The following is a 15,697-nucleotide window of genomic DNA, read 5'->3' on the forward strand; positions in this document are numbered from 1 at the left end:
TTCAGTTCATGAACAAAAATAAATTAAATCTCTCGCTTAAAGTGGATTAAACAGCTCTCTTTGTCATATTTATGTTTTCAGTCCAAGTTCAAAGTGAAGCTTATTCAGGCCAGCCGAAATACTGAGAAGAGTTACTCTCCTAAATCATAGATAAAAGTGATGCACATTGTTCCAAAATGCTGGAAGATATTAAAAGAAATGGCACTCGATGTGGAGGATTAAACCAAAGCAATCAGTTTTTCTAATCATTTGTGTTTAGGGGTATTTAGTATTAAAGAGTTAAAAAGAAAGTCCATAACAACAATCTTTTGATGTTATTTATTTTCTAAATATAATTTAGTCCAGACCTGGTTTTTAAAGTCCAAGGTCAGCATTGTATTCAACTTTAATAGGGTGACAGAAAAACTACATTTTTCTCATAAAGCTGCTGAACCCATATTTTTGGCTGCTGGGTGAGAAACTGTGGCTTGAAGACTGCGTAGTTCTGAGTCAATATTTGCAGGAATGTAACAGCAGAAAGAAATTTTGTGCTTTGACAATACCTCTGAGTCAGTGTGAGTTCAGGCACTCCTGGAAATTGCTCCATGAAACATTCATTAACCCTTTACAGTTGTCCTGAATATGCAAAAACACCCCTACAGAGAGGCTCTTGTAAGAAAATTATTTGTGGATGTCTCCATATCGACTGATGTATATTTGTCTTTAGTGTTTTTTACTAAAGAAGGGTGCACTTTATTGTGGTCTGCAGAGTTTCTGGAGTTGTTTTAGGGCAACATTTGACACAGCAGATCATCTGCCGGTTTGATCAAACTTGCAACTTTAATACCTGCATCTACAGACATGAGGAGAGGAGGGAAAATACATGTCGTGTGATGAAAAATGAGGGAAAATAAACACGACTGAAGTGCAGTCTGTTTCTAAAAACAGCCAACAGATGGACCAGCTGTCAGTCGGAGCCAAATTTTGTTGGTTTAGACTTTAAACTGTTTGTACTCGCCATCCAACTCCTAATTCAAACTCTCTCCTACAACCATCTGCACATGGCTGTATTTTTAATTTTCTTTTTTAAGTTTCCCTTTGAAGACTTTTTGGCAGCTCTGTGCATTTTTATATGCAATTGCTTGTTCAATAACTAATGTTTCATTGGTAAAATAGATTAATTAATTCAGATAAGGTTCATGTTGCTGTAACATTTCAAAAAACTAAAACCTCTAGCCAGAAAATAACTTTTAGCCTTTTGAGTTAGTATAACATGAAGATTCACATTTAAAAACTTTTTTACAAATAGATTTAAGACTACATTCCTGTTTGACAATTTATAAAAACAAAAAGTTAAAATCATGGAGCTGAATATATTGGACTTGCCTCAGGGGAAGACAAGTCCATTACCACAGCAGAGGTTACTGAGGTAGTCAAAAAGCTCCCCAGTGGCAGGGAGTGAGATTCGCCCTGAGTTGCTAAAAGCTCTGGATGTTGTGGGGCTGTCAAGGTTGACACATCTCTTCCCGGACCAGAACAACATCTGTGGAGTGGCAGGCCAGCATGGTGGTTCCCATTTTTAAAAAAGGGGGACCGGAGAGTGTGTTACAACTATCAAGGAATCACATTTCTCAGCCTCCCCGGGAAAGTTTACTCTAGACTCTAGGGTGTTGGAAGAGAGACTCCGACCAATTGTCGAACGTTGGATCCAGGAGGAGCAGTAAGGGTTTTGTTCCGGTCGTGGAACAGCGGACTAGATCTTCACCCTTGCAGAGTTGCTAAGGGGGTCATGAGAGTCTGACTCTTCAGTCTACATGTGTTTTGTAGATCTGGAAAAGACTTATGACAATGTTCCCCATGGCATTCTATGGGGGTTGCTGCGGGAGTATGGGGTGCCTGAGTTGCTTTTGAGGGCTATCTGGTTTCTGTCTAACCAAAGGAGGAGCTGTGTCCACATCCTTGGCACAAAGCCAACCTTGTTCTCAATGTGGGTTGGACTGTGCCAGGGATGTCCCTTGTCTCCAATCCTGTTTGTGGTGTTCATGGACAGGGTCTTGAGGCACAGTCATGGAGAGGAGTGTGTCTGGTTTGGGAACCTAAGGGTCTCATCTCTGCTTTTTGCAGGTGATGTAGTTCTGTTGGCACCTTCAGCGTGCACTGAGACGGTTAGCTGTCGAGTCTGAAGTGGTTGGGATGAGAGTCAGCTCCTTCAAGTCCGAGGCCATGGTTCTCAAATGGAAATGGGTGGAATGCTCCTTCCGGGTGAGTTTTTGCATCAAGTGGAGGAGTTCAAGTATCTATGACTCCTGTTCATGAGTGATGGTAGGATGGAGCGGGAGATGGATGGGCAGATCGGTGCCTCATCTTCAGTAATGAGGGCGTTGCTTCAATCGGTTGTGGAGAAGAAATAGTTGAGTTGAAAGGCAAAACTCTTCATTTACCGAACCACCTATGTTCCAACCCTCACCTATGGTCATGAGGTTTGGGTCGTGATCGAAAGAACAAGATCCTGGATACAAGTGGCTGAAATGAGCTTCCTTCACCGGTTCAGTCTTAGAGATGGGGTGAGGAGCTCCATCATCCGCGGGAAGCTCAGAGTTGAGCCGCTGCTTCTTCGCGTCAAAAGGAGCCAGTTGAGGTGGTCCAGGAATCTGATTAGTATGCCTCCTGTACGCCTCCCTCCTGAGGTTTTTTGGGCACGTCCCACTGAGAAGAGACCTTGGGGCAGATCCAGAACTCACTGGAGGGATTATGTATCCTCTCTGGCCTGGCAACACCTTGGCATCTCCCAGGAGGAGCTGGAGGGTGTCGCTGAGGAAAGGGATATCTGGGTTTCTCTCCTGAACCTGTTGTCTCTGCGACCCGACAACAGATAAGAGGTAGAAGATGGAGAGTGTTATGTTCGACCAGGTTGGAAAAGATAAATCTAAACTCAGAGCCATCGCACTATTATGGCTCTCCATCTCAGCATAGCCTGTGTTTCTACCCAGATTTTAATCTGGGGAAACCTTTAGCTCAAGACCAAGTTTTGTTTATCAAAGCAAAATTTTAGAAGTCTGCCCGCCCCAAATCAATTGATAAGAACCTACATACACTGACATGCGCTCATAACCGGATCAAATGCCCCAACACCAAACACACAAAGAGTGAGAGGGACACTGTGATATAACAAATCTGCGTTGCATTCAGGTAAAAACAACAAATTTTTTATCTTATTTGCAAAAGCACAATGTTCTTGTTGCCTTTCTTATAAAAATTCATATTCAGGCAATAAAGTGTAGCCAGTGGTATATTACAATCATAATAAAGGCAGTGTGCCCTTTTGGGTGTTGTAAAGCTTGATATGAGTCAGAGAGAGCAACACAAAGAAAAGCACAAAATGGAGAGTTCTGTAGTCAATGTGAATCTTATTTTCTTGCTGATGTCTTCCTTGGAGGTAGAGCTGCCTAACCTTTTAATTCTATCCAAAACAACTAAAAGATGTAGATTAATTACATGTATAATAGTAGTTTTTGACTTTCTCAGTAGTGTTACTGGTCTGATCCTCTGGATGGGATCATGATGATGATGATGATGCTTGCCAGAAATGTTTCAAGTTCATCTTGCAGAGATGTTTTCTTTTTGTTCAGCTTTGGGAACATTTAATTCATGTGCATAAAGCTGAAATTTGTGTTTATTTCTGTTGTAGGTTTTAGTGCTGTGTGGCACTGAGTGCCTGCTGCTGCCGATGAATTTAAATTAGCCCACTTAGTGCAGAAACTCATCTAAAGTGAGAGCTACTGCACAGTTTCTATTTGATATTAAAGTGCCAAATCTTTTCATGTTGTTCTGAGACTTGCCTCTAAGTGGTTTTGTATGTTTTCTTCTCTTTCATGTTAATAGGAAAGTGACGGCTGCAGTTTGCTTGAGGCACAATTCTCCAACACCTTTATCTGCTGGACACCTTGTGTGTAAGTGAGACGACCCACTCAAACTGGGAGTATTGTCTGGTCAAGCTTTAGTTTCTTCCAACAATTTCAATTTATCCAATACTGCGGTTGTCGAGAAATAAAGTCAAAATAAAGGTGTGTCTGGTTTCATTTTGATTTCATCAGCCTGCAGATGTCGAACTCCTGCTTTAAAATGTTTTCTCCCAGTGAGAAACTTGCTCAGGTGTGTAAACACAACCGCCCACCTTCACTCTTTAAACCCCCGTTTGAAAATGTCTGTATGAGATATTTAAAGTCTTTATTAACCAAATGAAAATTTATTTTTCCAACTATAATTCTCTTTTTTTTTCTTTTTCTTTCCCATGGGTCTCAGCATTAGCTTTGCACTGAGTTGGTTTCTGTCTGACACACAGAGCAGGAGGCCAGCTGTTGGGAAAACTGCAGCAGCTGGTTCAAAGTTAATGCTCAGAAAAACCTGAATAGAATTGCTTCATTCCATATGGTTTTATTGGAAAATGCTTGTAATTTTATAAGTCCTAATTCTACTGTTTTAATCTCTAGGGAAAGAAGAACATGCAAATAAATTACCTTTTAACAAATACTTGCCAAGGTCTAAATATACAAAAAGAAAAAGCCAGAGGAGGTGCTACAAATTACTAATTGTAAAGATCCTGAACAGGTCTCCAGTGCATCACAGGGACACACAGAGACAAATGAGACAAACAACCATTTACACTTTCACTCACAGCTAGGGGCAATTTTAGAGTTACAAATGAACCTGACATGCATGTTAGGTTCGCAGCCTGGTTTGAACCTGTGACCTGTTCAATGACAGCTCTAATCACTGCACCACCATGTCGTATTTATTCATTGTCCCTGAAAGAGACAATAATGTTTGTGGGAGTGTGCATGTGTGTTAGTTTATCTAATGAATCAAGTTAATTGGAGTCTACCCAATTCAAGATGGCTGCCACAGCTAATCCACATTAGCTAACACAAAAAGGCTTTCAACTCAGTCAGTTTTACAAACATTAAGCTAAAGTTTGATGTGGTAGTAACTGAGAGCCATTCACCACACACTCTGAGCAGGACGTCTGGAGGTATAGCATGAAACTGTGCATAACGTTATTTTCAACATTTGACCGGAACGGCTACTAATTGACTATCTGGATCGATTTCATCCATGTTTCCTTTTACACGTTACAGAGCTTAGTCAAATAAACTCACTCAATTTGCATTGTTTGCACCCATCCACCTCCACTCCCCACCCGCCTGCCCTTCAAGTCCTCTCCTCTCAGAACTCTGATTAGGCCCATAAGTACCGGCTTATTAATCACCATTCGCTGTGTCCCTCATACTTCTGTACGTTTTGATTGCTTTGTTCATGTTGAAGCAAGTACCTGGATGGTGCACTCAAGAACAGATGAGGGAAGATGACCAAGGACAACCAGGAAAAGACGTCACCAGCTCCCAAGAGGGCACGAACACCAGATAAACGACGAATAGTGGGGCCTTGCATTAATATATGTAGTTGCGATTTTCGTGTTGCATTGAGTTTTTATTTCTCGCTATTTTTCACTTGTGGGCAAAGTCTTGACAAATTGTAGCATCTAGGAAAATCTCACTGACTGATGAATAGAACAACTACTAATTACCTCATCTGTTAGTTGGAATTTAAAAGTTCTTTCCCCCTCGACTGTAAAGACAGACAAATGAATTTGTAGCCTTTGAGAACTGAGAAACTGAAATATTGCAACAGCGAAGTAAAATGATTAAAATTAAACTCATATGGCCTGCAGCCTTTCATGCCAGAGATATAAAGAATATAGGCATTTTGCAATCTCATGTAATATCTCAAGATGTACAGCTCAGAGTATGTGTTGGGGATGACTCTCAGCTACTACCACCATAAATTTTAGCTCAGTAGCTGTAAAATTAATGTAATCAGCTGTAGACGTATGTCCAATGGTTACGTTCTGACAGTTTCATAAAATCTGCCCATTGGTTCATGAAATACTTTGCTAACAGACAGACAAACAAACTTTTTACATTCGGGTGATAATAACTGTCTCAGGGGGTTGGGGTCTCTTCACTGAATCGGCCATTTTCCAGCACGTATCTGTTTTGGGTTTTTTTTTTCTCCTTGGCATAAAGACCCTTTAGGGACAAATTGTTGAGTTTTTTTGGAAAAATAAAGAAAGTGGGAAGAGGGTAAGCTCAAGTTGGGCCGAACCTGTGAGTCTTGTGCCTTTGAGCAGCAGATGAAGAGGCACAGGCTGTCTTGGTGATGATGATGATGATGGTGGAGGAAGCACTGCGGTGCTGACCACTGCAGGACTCATCCATCCAGAACACGTTAAACTGCTCTGCTTCAGTTAAAGTTAACTTTGGAGACCAAGGACGTCGTCTTCACTCTGCACCACAAAACCCCAAACCGAGCACGAACACACAAACGTCACTCCCCATCCTCTTCGTTTTTCACCTGCCTTCTGCTTTCCTTAAAATTACAAGACTTTTAATCAGCAGAGCAGCTTTCTCTTGACTCTGAGTGTTGTTACCGAACAAATGGCTGAGGTGGTTTCACTGCCGGCGGAGGGATTCAATTACCCCTAAGATGTTGAAGCTTGTAATATTTATACACAGAGAATTAATCTTTTGTTGGTGCAGTGAGTATCTTGTAATAGGCAGCTTGTGGGGAATAAAACAGATGCCTGACACAGATCCATCTGAGGGAGGGACAAACCACATATCCACTAGACTGCCTTTAACTCTTGTGTTTCTGGAGGTTTTTTAATCAGATTCATTTCATTTGAAGCTGAAGTTGCACACAATGAGGGGCAGAATGACTCAGACCTCCAACTAGGGCTGCACAATATATCAAAAATTTATTGTTACCCTAATATGAGCAACATCAGTACCACAAAGGTACCTGCAATGAGCCATAAAAGTCTTTGGATTGGTCAATAATACATCTGGCCAATCAGAGAGACTCTCGTTGTCCTACGAGTCGCTGAAACACACAGAAGGTTGTGGCAGAAGAGAGGAGTGAAGGAAATGTGGGCTCATCGCAGCTGATGTCGCAATATTCATCAACAATAGCACAATTTCAATTTGTGTGTGTTGTTGAAACGCTAGGCAGGTGACTTGGCCCAGCAAGTAAGACGGTCGTCCTCTAATCAAAGGGTCGGGTGTTCGATTCCCTGCAGCAAGACACTGAACTTCCCCCTGCCTCTGATATGTTTAGCAGCAAGACTACAAAAGACTGTGCAGTCATGGTGAGCCACTGGGTGACTACAAAACAACGGGAAGTAAGTGCATTGCTACACTTTGGGTGCAGACCATTTCCTGTAATTGACAGTTACTGATATTGTTTTTGGTCATGGTGGAGCAAAGAAAAAGACCAAACTCTAATAAAGAAAAAAAAAAAGAAACATTTTCCTGTGTTGACTCCCTTTGATACAATCTAAACACTGAACTACGCAGGCCTATGTGAACCTATGTGAAAAACTAACATAAATATCCCACTTTGACACAAGAAGACTTCATATTCTTAGTAGTAATGGCTCACCATACACTTCTATTGTTTTCTCGTTACAAAAATAAAGTTAAAAATGATTCATTTCCATGTTATTTTGGTCAGAGTTCCAGAGAGCCGCTGCAGAAGAGCTGCGTTCGGCCCCAGAGCCACAGGTTGTAGACCTCTGGCGTAACTCGACAGTCCGACCCTCTGAGTTCACACATCGAGAACAACAGAAGGAGTCACTCGGTGGCACGCAGAGAGAAAAAACAGTTTCATGGCTTCATTCGGGTATCCTATCCAAATCACTTCTTTCAGCAAGCCTGACAACATTCTGAGTGATGCTGTGCAGAATCAAAAGAGCTATTTCCATCTGCCTCCCACTGTGAGGTGATCTGAAGCCTCTGAGATGTTTGACCCCCCTGCACACACACACACACACACACACACCCTGCTGATCAAGAGACAAACCTCACAGGTTGGTTGGTTGGTACACTCTCTGCGCACCCGATATTGTGTTTTTTTCTGAAAGAGATCCATAAGTAAAAACAGACTTTTCTACCTGTTACCATGGCGCACATTGCTCCCCCTCCCTCTTCTCACTGTGCAACGTAACGGAGCTGCTGGAGAGAAAAGTAGTCATCTCAAGCAGAGGAGGAGCACCCGATGCGCTCCGGTGTTTTCCACACTTTACCCGAGGTTCTGACACCAAACACTAGTTCTGCCCGAGCTGCAGCAGCGCACGGGCTGAAATCTCGTCAGATGAGGCAGATCCGTCCTCATAGCCATGACAGAAACCCCTCATAAATAACGTTTCTCCCTGCGCGCAATGCGTTTCGGATAAGGACCGCGCGTGCTGGAGTCGGTCCTTTTATAATTATTATTCTTAATATTATTATTATTATTATTATTACTATTATTATTATTATTATTTTAATTAAGCCAAAAACCGGTCCTACCTCGCTCATGGTGAGGATGTTGAGGAGGGGTTTTGTGTTTTTTTTATCGCTCTCTTGCTTCCAAAAGGGAGAAGTTTCAGCCTCGGCGCTCTTTCAAAGAGTGGCTCGCCGCGCGCGGAGCGCCTTTATAAAGTGTGAAGCGCGACTCCTCCGTCTCACCACGTCACTCAGAAACCAATAGGAAGCTCGTGGGCAGAACGAGTGTCTCCCCCACCCGTGAAGTCACCTCCCAACTTCTCCAAGCCTCGCGCGTTGCTGTCTAAGGCCTTTTTATTATTATTATTATTATTATTATTATTATTATTATTATTATTATTATTATTTATTTATTTATTTTCAAAAACGGGGCTCAGCCGATTGGAGCGGCTCAACATCCTCTCACGCACCCGCTGCCATCATGTCATCCGCGGAAAGACGGTTGTTTCCACCTGAGCGCGTGGGCGTGAGCTTCAGAACAGCTCCAATTTTCATCATTATTATTTCAGCCTCTATTTTATGAGTAACAGTGACTTTTCCTGGTGCGAAATGCGCTCTTTTAAATCATGCTGGCATGGGGTGTTTACAGGTTTCAAGCCTACTCTTTTATGGTTTTGCCTATTTCTGTGTGTGTGCGGTCGCTTGTCTGTCTGTTAGCAAAATATCCCGTGAACCACTAAACATATTTTGATGAGCCTCTCAGAAAGAAATTATTGGATGTATATGTACAACTGAGTCAATCCCATTCAAGTTGGCCGACACAGCTAAGCAAGCTTAGCAAACACTAAAATGGGTCTAATTCGGTCAGTTTTACAGATGTTGAGCTAAACTCTTGTGTGGCAGTAGCTGACAGTCATGCCAACGCATATTCTGAGCACTAACACATCACACAAGATCTTGGTTTAAAAACGTTACCATTAACTATTGGAGTCAACCTTTTTTGTCTGTTAGCAAAATATCTCATGAAATGCTAGGCAGATTTTAATTAAACAATCAGAAAGTAAACATTGGATGGACACCTACAAATAATTCAATTTTGAAGGCAAGCGATTTCAAATTAGCCTACATAGCCAACTGACCTTAGAAAACACAAAAATGTCTATAAATCAGTCGGTTTTACAGATATTGAGGTACTCTGACTGCTACACATTGCGTGACAGCTTTGCTCAAACTTTGGTGTTAACTGTCAGAGTCAACGTTTTTTGTCTGTTAGCAAAATATCTCATGAAACACTGGGCAAATTTTAATAAAGTTTCAGAAATTGATTATTGGATGCCCATCTACAACTGATTAACTTTTGTCATCAAAACTATTCAAGATGGCCCCCACAGTTAATTCATCTCGGACAATTTTACAGTTATTGAGCTAAAGTTTGGTGTGGTAGTAGCTGAGAGTCCTCCCCAACACGTACTCCAAGCAATAACAGATCACTTCAGATATCATAGGGGTTTTTTTTTTTTCAGGATTTCACCGAAAGGGCCTTAACATAAAATATTTTTTGTTTTAAAACTTTGGTCTTTGAATATAATATTTGATTCTATGTGCCGTGCTGATTGCCCAGCTGTCTCTCTTTTACTGTGGGATTATTTATGTCTTGTAAAAGTTTTCTGTGGTGTAATAAAATAATTAGATTTTCTGTGTTACTTTCCAAAACTTCAGCACGTTGAATTTATTGCATTGGTGCGATTGAGCTTTGTGCTTATTCATTTCCCTAGTTGAATACAAAACCACTCAATCATCCCCATCTTCTTCCGTTTTTGTTTTGTTTTGTTTTGTTTGTCTGAGTTGTTTTTGTTTTTTTCGCCTACTTACGTCAGTGCCAACCTCTAACTGTAAATGTAGATAATGTTAACGTGCACCCAGTGCACAAATGGAGGAAATATTATGAAACTAAGGATTTGAATGGCTCGGTTTGAAACCACCAACCACCATCTGATTCCTGTACATGTAAATGGATATTGATTCAGGCAGGACCGGTGTTCTCAAAGCTCTGATGTGGATGTAAATCGAAGCTTGTGCAGCTCACGGGCCGTCACTAGGATGCCATCAGAAGTCCCCGAGGATTTCTGATGGATGGAAAAAGAGGAAAGCGATTCCAAATGAATCATCTGTGCTGCTCTGTCCCGACCTGTGTGTGTGAGTGTGTGACTCTGTCGAAGCGCCTGGCCGAGCTGCAGTCGATTTCTCCTGAAAATGGCTCCGTCCCGCAAGAAAATGCACTCAGATTCCTCTGCTTAAGACACTGCAGGCGAGAGGAAAGAAGGAGTCGTTTTCGCTTTGCCAAATGCACCAGATGGTATTGAGGTTTTCTTTTTTTCGTGTGTGTGTGCGTGTGTGGAAGCTCATGAAAGTTAGCGAGACGGTGCACAATCTGTGCTGCCTGCAAATGTAGCAGCAGAGCTCAGCTAATGTCCTCCACAGTGTTCAGGCCTCTCAGTTTCCCGTTGATGTTGGGGGCGTATCGGAAATGGTTGCGGACGTAGAGAAAAAGGGAATCTGTGCGACAGACGACGCTCTTGTTCTTTCTGCGTTCCTGTTTCTAAACGGCTTTGTTGTCGTGCAGGTTTGCGTGACTCTTTTGAATAAAGCGTTTCCTCATGAAGGGGCTGCATACAGTGGAAACTACTGAACTTGTTTTTAAGCGTCTCTCGTGATGTTCGACAGCTGCCGGCTCAGTTTCTGTGTCTTGTCTCTTTACGGCTCAGGTGTGTGCGCTCTGAGAACCAGGCAGGTCAGGAACGGAACGAAGACAAGTCCGAGCTTGGCGGCAAGGGGTTAATGGGGAGAGCCTAAATGGGATCCCTCCATTTCGAACAAGTGGCCTCAAACCAAATCTGGAAAAATGAAAAGAACTCATTTTGTTTTACCTTACAACCCCCGCTGCTGAAAAGAGAAGGAGGACCTTAATGTTTCTGAACCACTGGGCAGATTTGAATAAAACATTCAGAAAGTAATCACTGCACGTACATCTTCAGCTGACTGAGCAACACGTCTTGCAGTGAGGCGGTGCATTTCAGCGTTTGCTACAACTGTCTCATCTTAACTTAATCTTAGTCTAAAACTCTGCCATGAAAGGTGGCGTGTGATTAGCATTCCTTCAAGGAATGCTAGGCCTTTAATCAATTTGCCTTTTTTTCCAAGCTGCATTAAATTCAGAAGCTGTAACTGTTTAGTGGTCTATATGGTGAAAATTCCCTGATGTCTTCTCTGCCCTGTTTATTTCTTGTGACAGGTGCTGATTTCAGTTGTTAGTTTCCATCAGAGTTTCGTCCTTTGAGTCGCTGATGAAACACCTCCTTTCATGCTTTGTTTTGCTGCAGATCTTACCCCCTCGGAGAGCTTGCTCAGGACCTATTTTTATACTCCTCTTCCTGTTTGCACATTCATGCAAATGTATGTCAGCGAGACCTTTCACAATGATTTCTCCCAGATTTGAATTATTTTGTTTTTCAGCTCCGAGGCCCTTCAACGCAAACACACCCTGCAGTTCACAGAACAGATGACAGCTATTCCACCATGTTGCCCCTTCTTCAAATCCTACCGTGCCCTGGCTGTATCTCTCGTGCCATATTGTTGTCATATTTATTACAGGAGATCAAGAAAAGCGCTTCAACCACAGACAAGCGTTTTCTTTTTGTCTGTCTCAAACAGAAGAGGCCAGTGGGAGCCCGGCAGGTCGGTACACAGGAACAAAGAGTGACCTCAGTGCGCTCCTCGCTGCAGGGTGAAGCTGCTGGATAAAAATAAACACCTTGACAGATCTGCTTGGAACTCCACAATGAAAGGATGACTGAGAAACAGACAAAATCAAACACTGACGCATTTTTAGATCATTTGAGCGTGTCATGTAGTTATCAAGCTTTCTATGCAGCTTTTGTTGGTGCTCCACAAAAACATCAAAACACACCAAATTTAAAGACCTTGTATAGTATGTGTTAGCACTCAGAATGTATTGTAAAAGACTCTTAGCTACTCCCACAACAAATGTTAGCTCCATATCTGTAAAACCGGCTGAGTTAGAGCCACCTTAAATCATTTTGGCTCTAAAGTTGTAGATGCACACCAAGTCATTACTGTCTGAGTTTCATTATAATCAATGCACAGGTTCACAAGATATTTTGCTAACAGACAGACAAATGCACACACATATAGACATAAATGGTCATCTGCCTTTCATGGGCAGTGGGTGATAATTAGACCACAACCTAAAAGTTCGACTGAACCGGATTGTCGAGACCCTTTGTCCAAAGAAAAAAAAAGAATTGTTTCTTTTTGTCAGAACCAATGAAATAGAGATAAACTGGAATAGCAGCTGACAGAGCTAAGCAAGAGTTGTGGACGCCATCTTGCTAGGTGCTAGGTTTATCACTGTGTACTGTTTACATGTCGAAGCTACACATTGTTAGCGACTTGTGTGTGCTGTATGCTGTCCTCAGTCCAAGTTTTTACTTAAATAAACACATATCATATGTATTTGAACAAACAGGAAATATAGAATGATGTAATGAGCCTCCTGTTGTACACAGTGAATGCATTTATGGTCTGTTCGCTTCTGCAATAAAATTGTAAAATGCTGTAACCATTCTAGCTGGGACAGTACCTAACTGCACCTACAATAACTTGGTACTTTTTCTACTTATTCTAACCAGAGCTCTGATACCAGCATCTGTAGTTATTTTCACTTAGACTAATGACTCAAACCTATTTAATGTAGCCTTTTTCCTATTTTTTCCTGCTAGCGGGAAGTAAGCATGCCATCTAGCACCTACAAACATGGCGGCACAAATTTTCACTCTGTTAGCACAAACCCCGCTGTGCTTGGCCATTCCAGCCTATCAGAGTGCTTCATGAGTGTGTTGCCGCCATTTTGTCACTTTTGTTTTGTTTTTTTAATTTGTTTTGTAGCTCTGATCAAACCCAGTGTGCTCGGCGTATAAAAAGATGTGCAACAATCAAACAGCAAGAACTGAACTATCTAATGGTATGTTGCATGAATATGTACTTAGCTTTCCACAATTCCTTGCATACAAAGCAAAGGTTGTCCAGAAAATAATAGCCGCTGGAAAATATGGAATTTTCAAGAATTACAAAAACACACATAGAGATGGAAAATTGTTGAAGTCAAATCAGCTCATCAGGTGTTTTGTACTTTAATCAATATGTTGACCGTGTGGTGCTTTTGATGGGAGATAAAAATTGAGACTCAGATTTGCAGCACCAGCGTGGACTCGCTGGCTTCTCACAGTTTCTCAGAGCACATCGCCTGAGCAGCAGGAACAAAGTGTAAAGTATAATTCACAGTCATTCTGCACCGCAGGGGACATCGCCAGATATATGATACACAGACGAGAACACAGTCTGAACCCGCCGTCACATGCACAGGCACCCTGCAGCACTATTCAGGACCGTGGGTCCTCATGCAGTGCATCTTGCAGTATGACTGAATCGGCAGCGACGAGTGATTTATCTTTATCGTGGTGTTATTTCAAACTCCACGGAGGCAGGCTGAACTCGCTGCCTGCAGGTGATGATAACTGCAGGTTGTTAACCTCACCTCATGTATGACTCCCTAACACCTGTGACTTTCATTTGATAAAATCCTGTTTGCTTTGCTAATAAGCCTCCTTCACAAAAACATTGCACGTTTTGTAATTGTAGTTAAATCTTGCTTTTAGTTGGGAAATCCTGTGCAATTGGAAACCATCATTTTCATCTTGTAAACAAAGATTGAATCTGTACAGAAATTTAACCAATTAATAATTTAAAAAATGTATTAAAGATCTGCAACCATGTGGCTATTGGCTTTAAGAGACAGATGTGAATTTACTTGTGTCTGAAACAGAAAGGAGCAGGAGAAAAGTAGGGCATGTTCAATGTAATCTCCTGCACTAAAGTCAGGAGATTATGGAAGATAAGATGTAGAAAAAATGAAGGAAATCCTGTTCCTTCAGGAGTGCCTCTGAAAGAGAAGAGTCAAAGGAATAAGGATTAAATGTACCTTCTGGAGGAAAGTACCAACATCCAGGAGTAGATTGGGACATCTGGTGATGTAAATGTGAGGACGCTGAGCTAAAGATAATTACAAAAGAAGGGAGAGTGAAATGAAAAGGAGAATACAGCGTCTGCGTACATAAACTGTGAGGTGCGGCTTAGAGCAAGAAGGAATAAAAACTGAAGGAAAATTAAAAGGCAAGCTGGACTGAGACGAGTGGAGGAAATCAAACCTGGGATCAATTCTTATAGCCAGCTTTACATGTTTTGACGCAGCTCATAAATCTTTATAACATCAAATCATTTTAGACCTATTGCTGAAAATCTAGACACTTTATTAAAACCTGCTGCTTGTAGTTTCATCTCGACGGTCTATTTTTACCCAATTTAGCTCAAAGAAAAAATTCAGCAGAAAAAGGGTTCATATCCTGTCAGAAAAATACCAGTACTTGTTTTATTTTTAGAACAAACATTTCCTTCAACCTTAAAACAGAATTTTCTTATTTAACAGCTGATTATCTGTGATATTCACAAACGCTTGCGTTAATTAAAACACTCTGAAAATTATTTTTGTTTGTTTTTACAGGTCGTTGTAAGGTTTAAAGAAACCTTTGTATGTATGCAGTCTTGAATTTTTTCTGCCTCAGAATAAAACTTATGTAGATTAAATATATATATATATATTCTTTCTGTGTGTGTAAAACCTAATTTGACGGTTTGAGTGTAATCTTAGTATCTGTCGTGATTGACTGTACATGTTTTATTCAGACACTTATCCTTCTTTAAGAAAAATATCTTGAAACATTTGCGAATTTCAGTTTAGGCCCCATCTACACTAAATCAGATAATTGCATCTTTATCTTTTTCCATTCTTTTTTTTTTCTTTGTCCAGACGTTCTAACAAAAATGCTGAAACGTCCATGCAGCGCCACATTAATGACATATCAAAATACAAAGAAAACTCTTTCTTAACTTTGCAAAAGATTCTTCTCAGATAAATGTTGTCCATTTTTTTCTTTGACACTATTTACAATTTCCTCCAAGTTATTTATCATTTTAGCACAGGTTTAAAGTCTGATAGCAACAGGATCAAAGTAAAGTGAAACCATCTCCGAAAACCTGGGAAAAGCTGCTCTGTTGTTGTTTTGGTTTCTAGGACACCAAATGAGAACAAGATGCTTAAAATGGGTTGAAGTATCATTGTTTCCTAAAATGTCTGTATTGCAAATCCACAAAAGCACCAAATACAAAACAAAAAAAAAATTTTGGAATGTTTTTTTTTTAATTCTGGCTTTGTTTTTAGAGTTTCAACCGCACGGAAACATCATTTCAGGAGATCCAAAAGA

General features: G+C 41.0%; 1 protein-coding gene across 2 annotated transcripts in view; it reads right to left on the reverse strand.

Annotated features, from left to right (window-relative positions):
* Positions 1–8,522, reverse strand: part of pcp4b (Purkinje cell protein 4b) — a 45,524-nt gene extending 37,002 nt beyond the window's left edge. For both annotated transcript variants that reach the window (XM_025006758.2, XM_025006757.2), the window contains exon 1: positions 8,385–8,522. In XM_025006758.2, coding sequence (XP_024862526.1) covers positions 8,385–8,393 — 9 coding nt within the window. In that variant the 5' untranslated portion in view covers positions 8,394–8,522. The remainder of the gene's footprint in view (positions 1–8,384) is intronic.
* Between the last annotated feature and the right edge of the window lie 7,175 nt (positions 8,523–15,697).

Source organism: Kryptolebias marmoratus, linkage group LG2, assembly GCF_001649575.2.
Source record: "Kryptolebias marmoratus isolate JLee-2015 linkage group LG2, ASM164957v2, whole genome shotgun sequence".
Classification (NCBI taxonomy): Eukaryota; Metazoa; Chordata; class Actinopteri; order Cyprinodontiformes; family Rivulidae; genus Kryptolebias; species Kryptolebias marmoratus.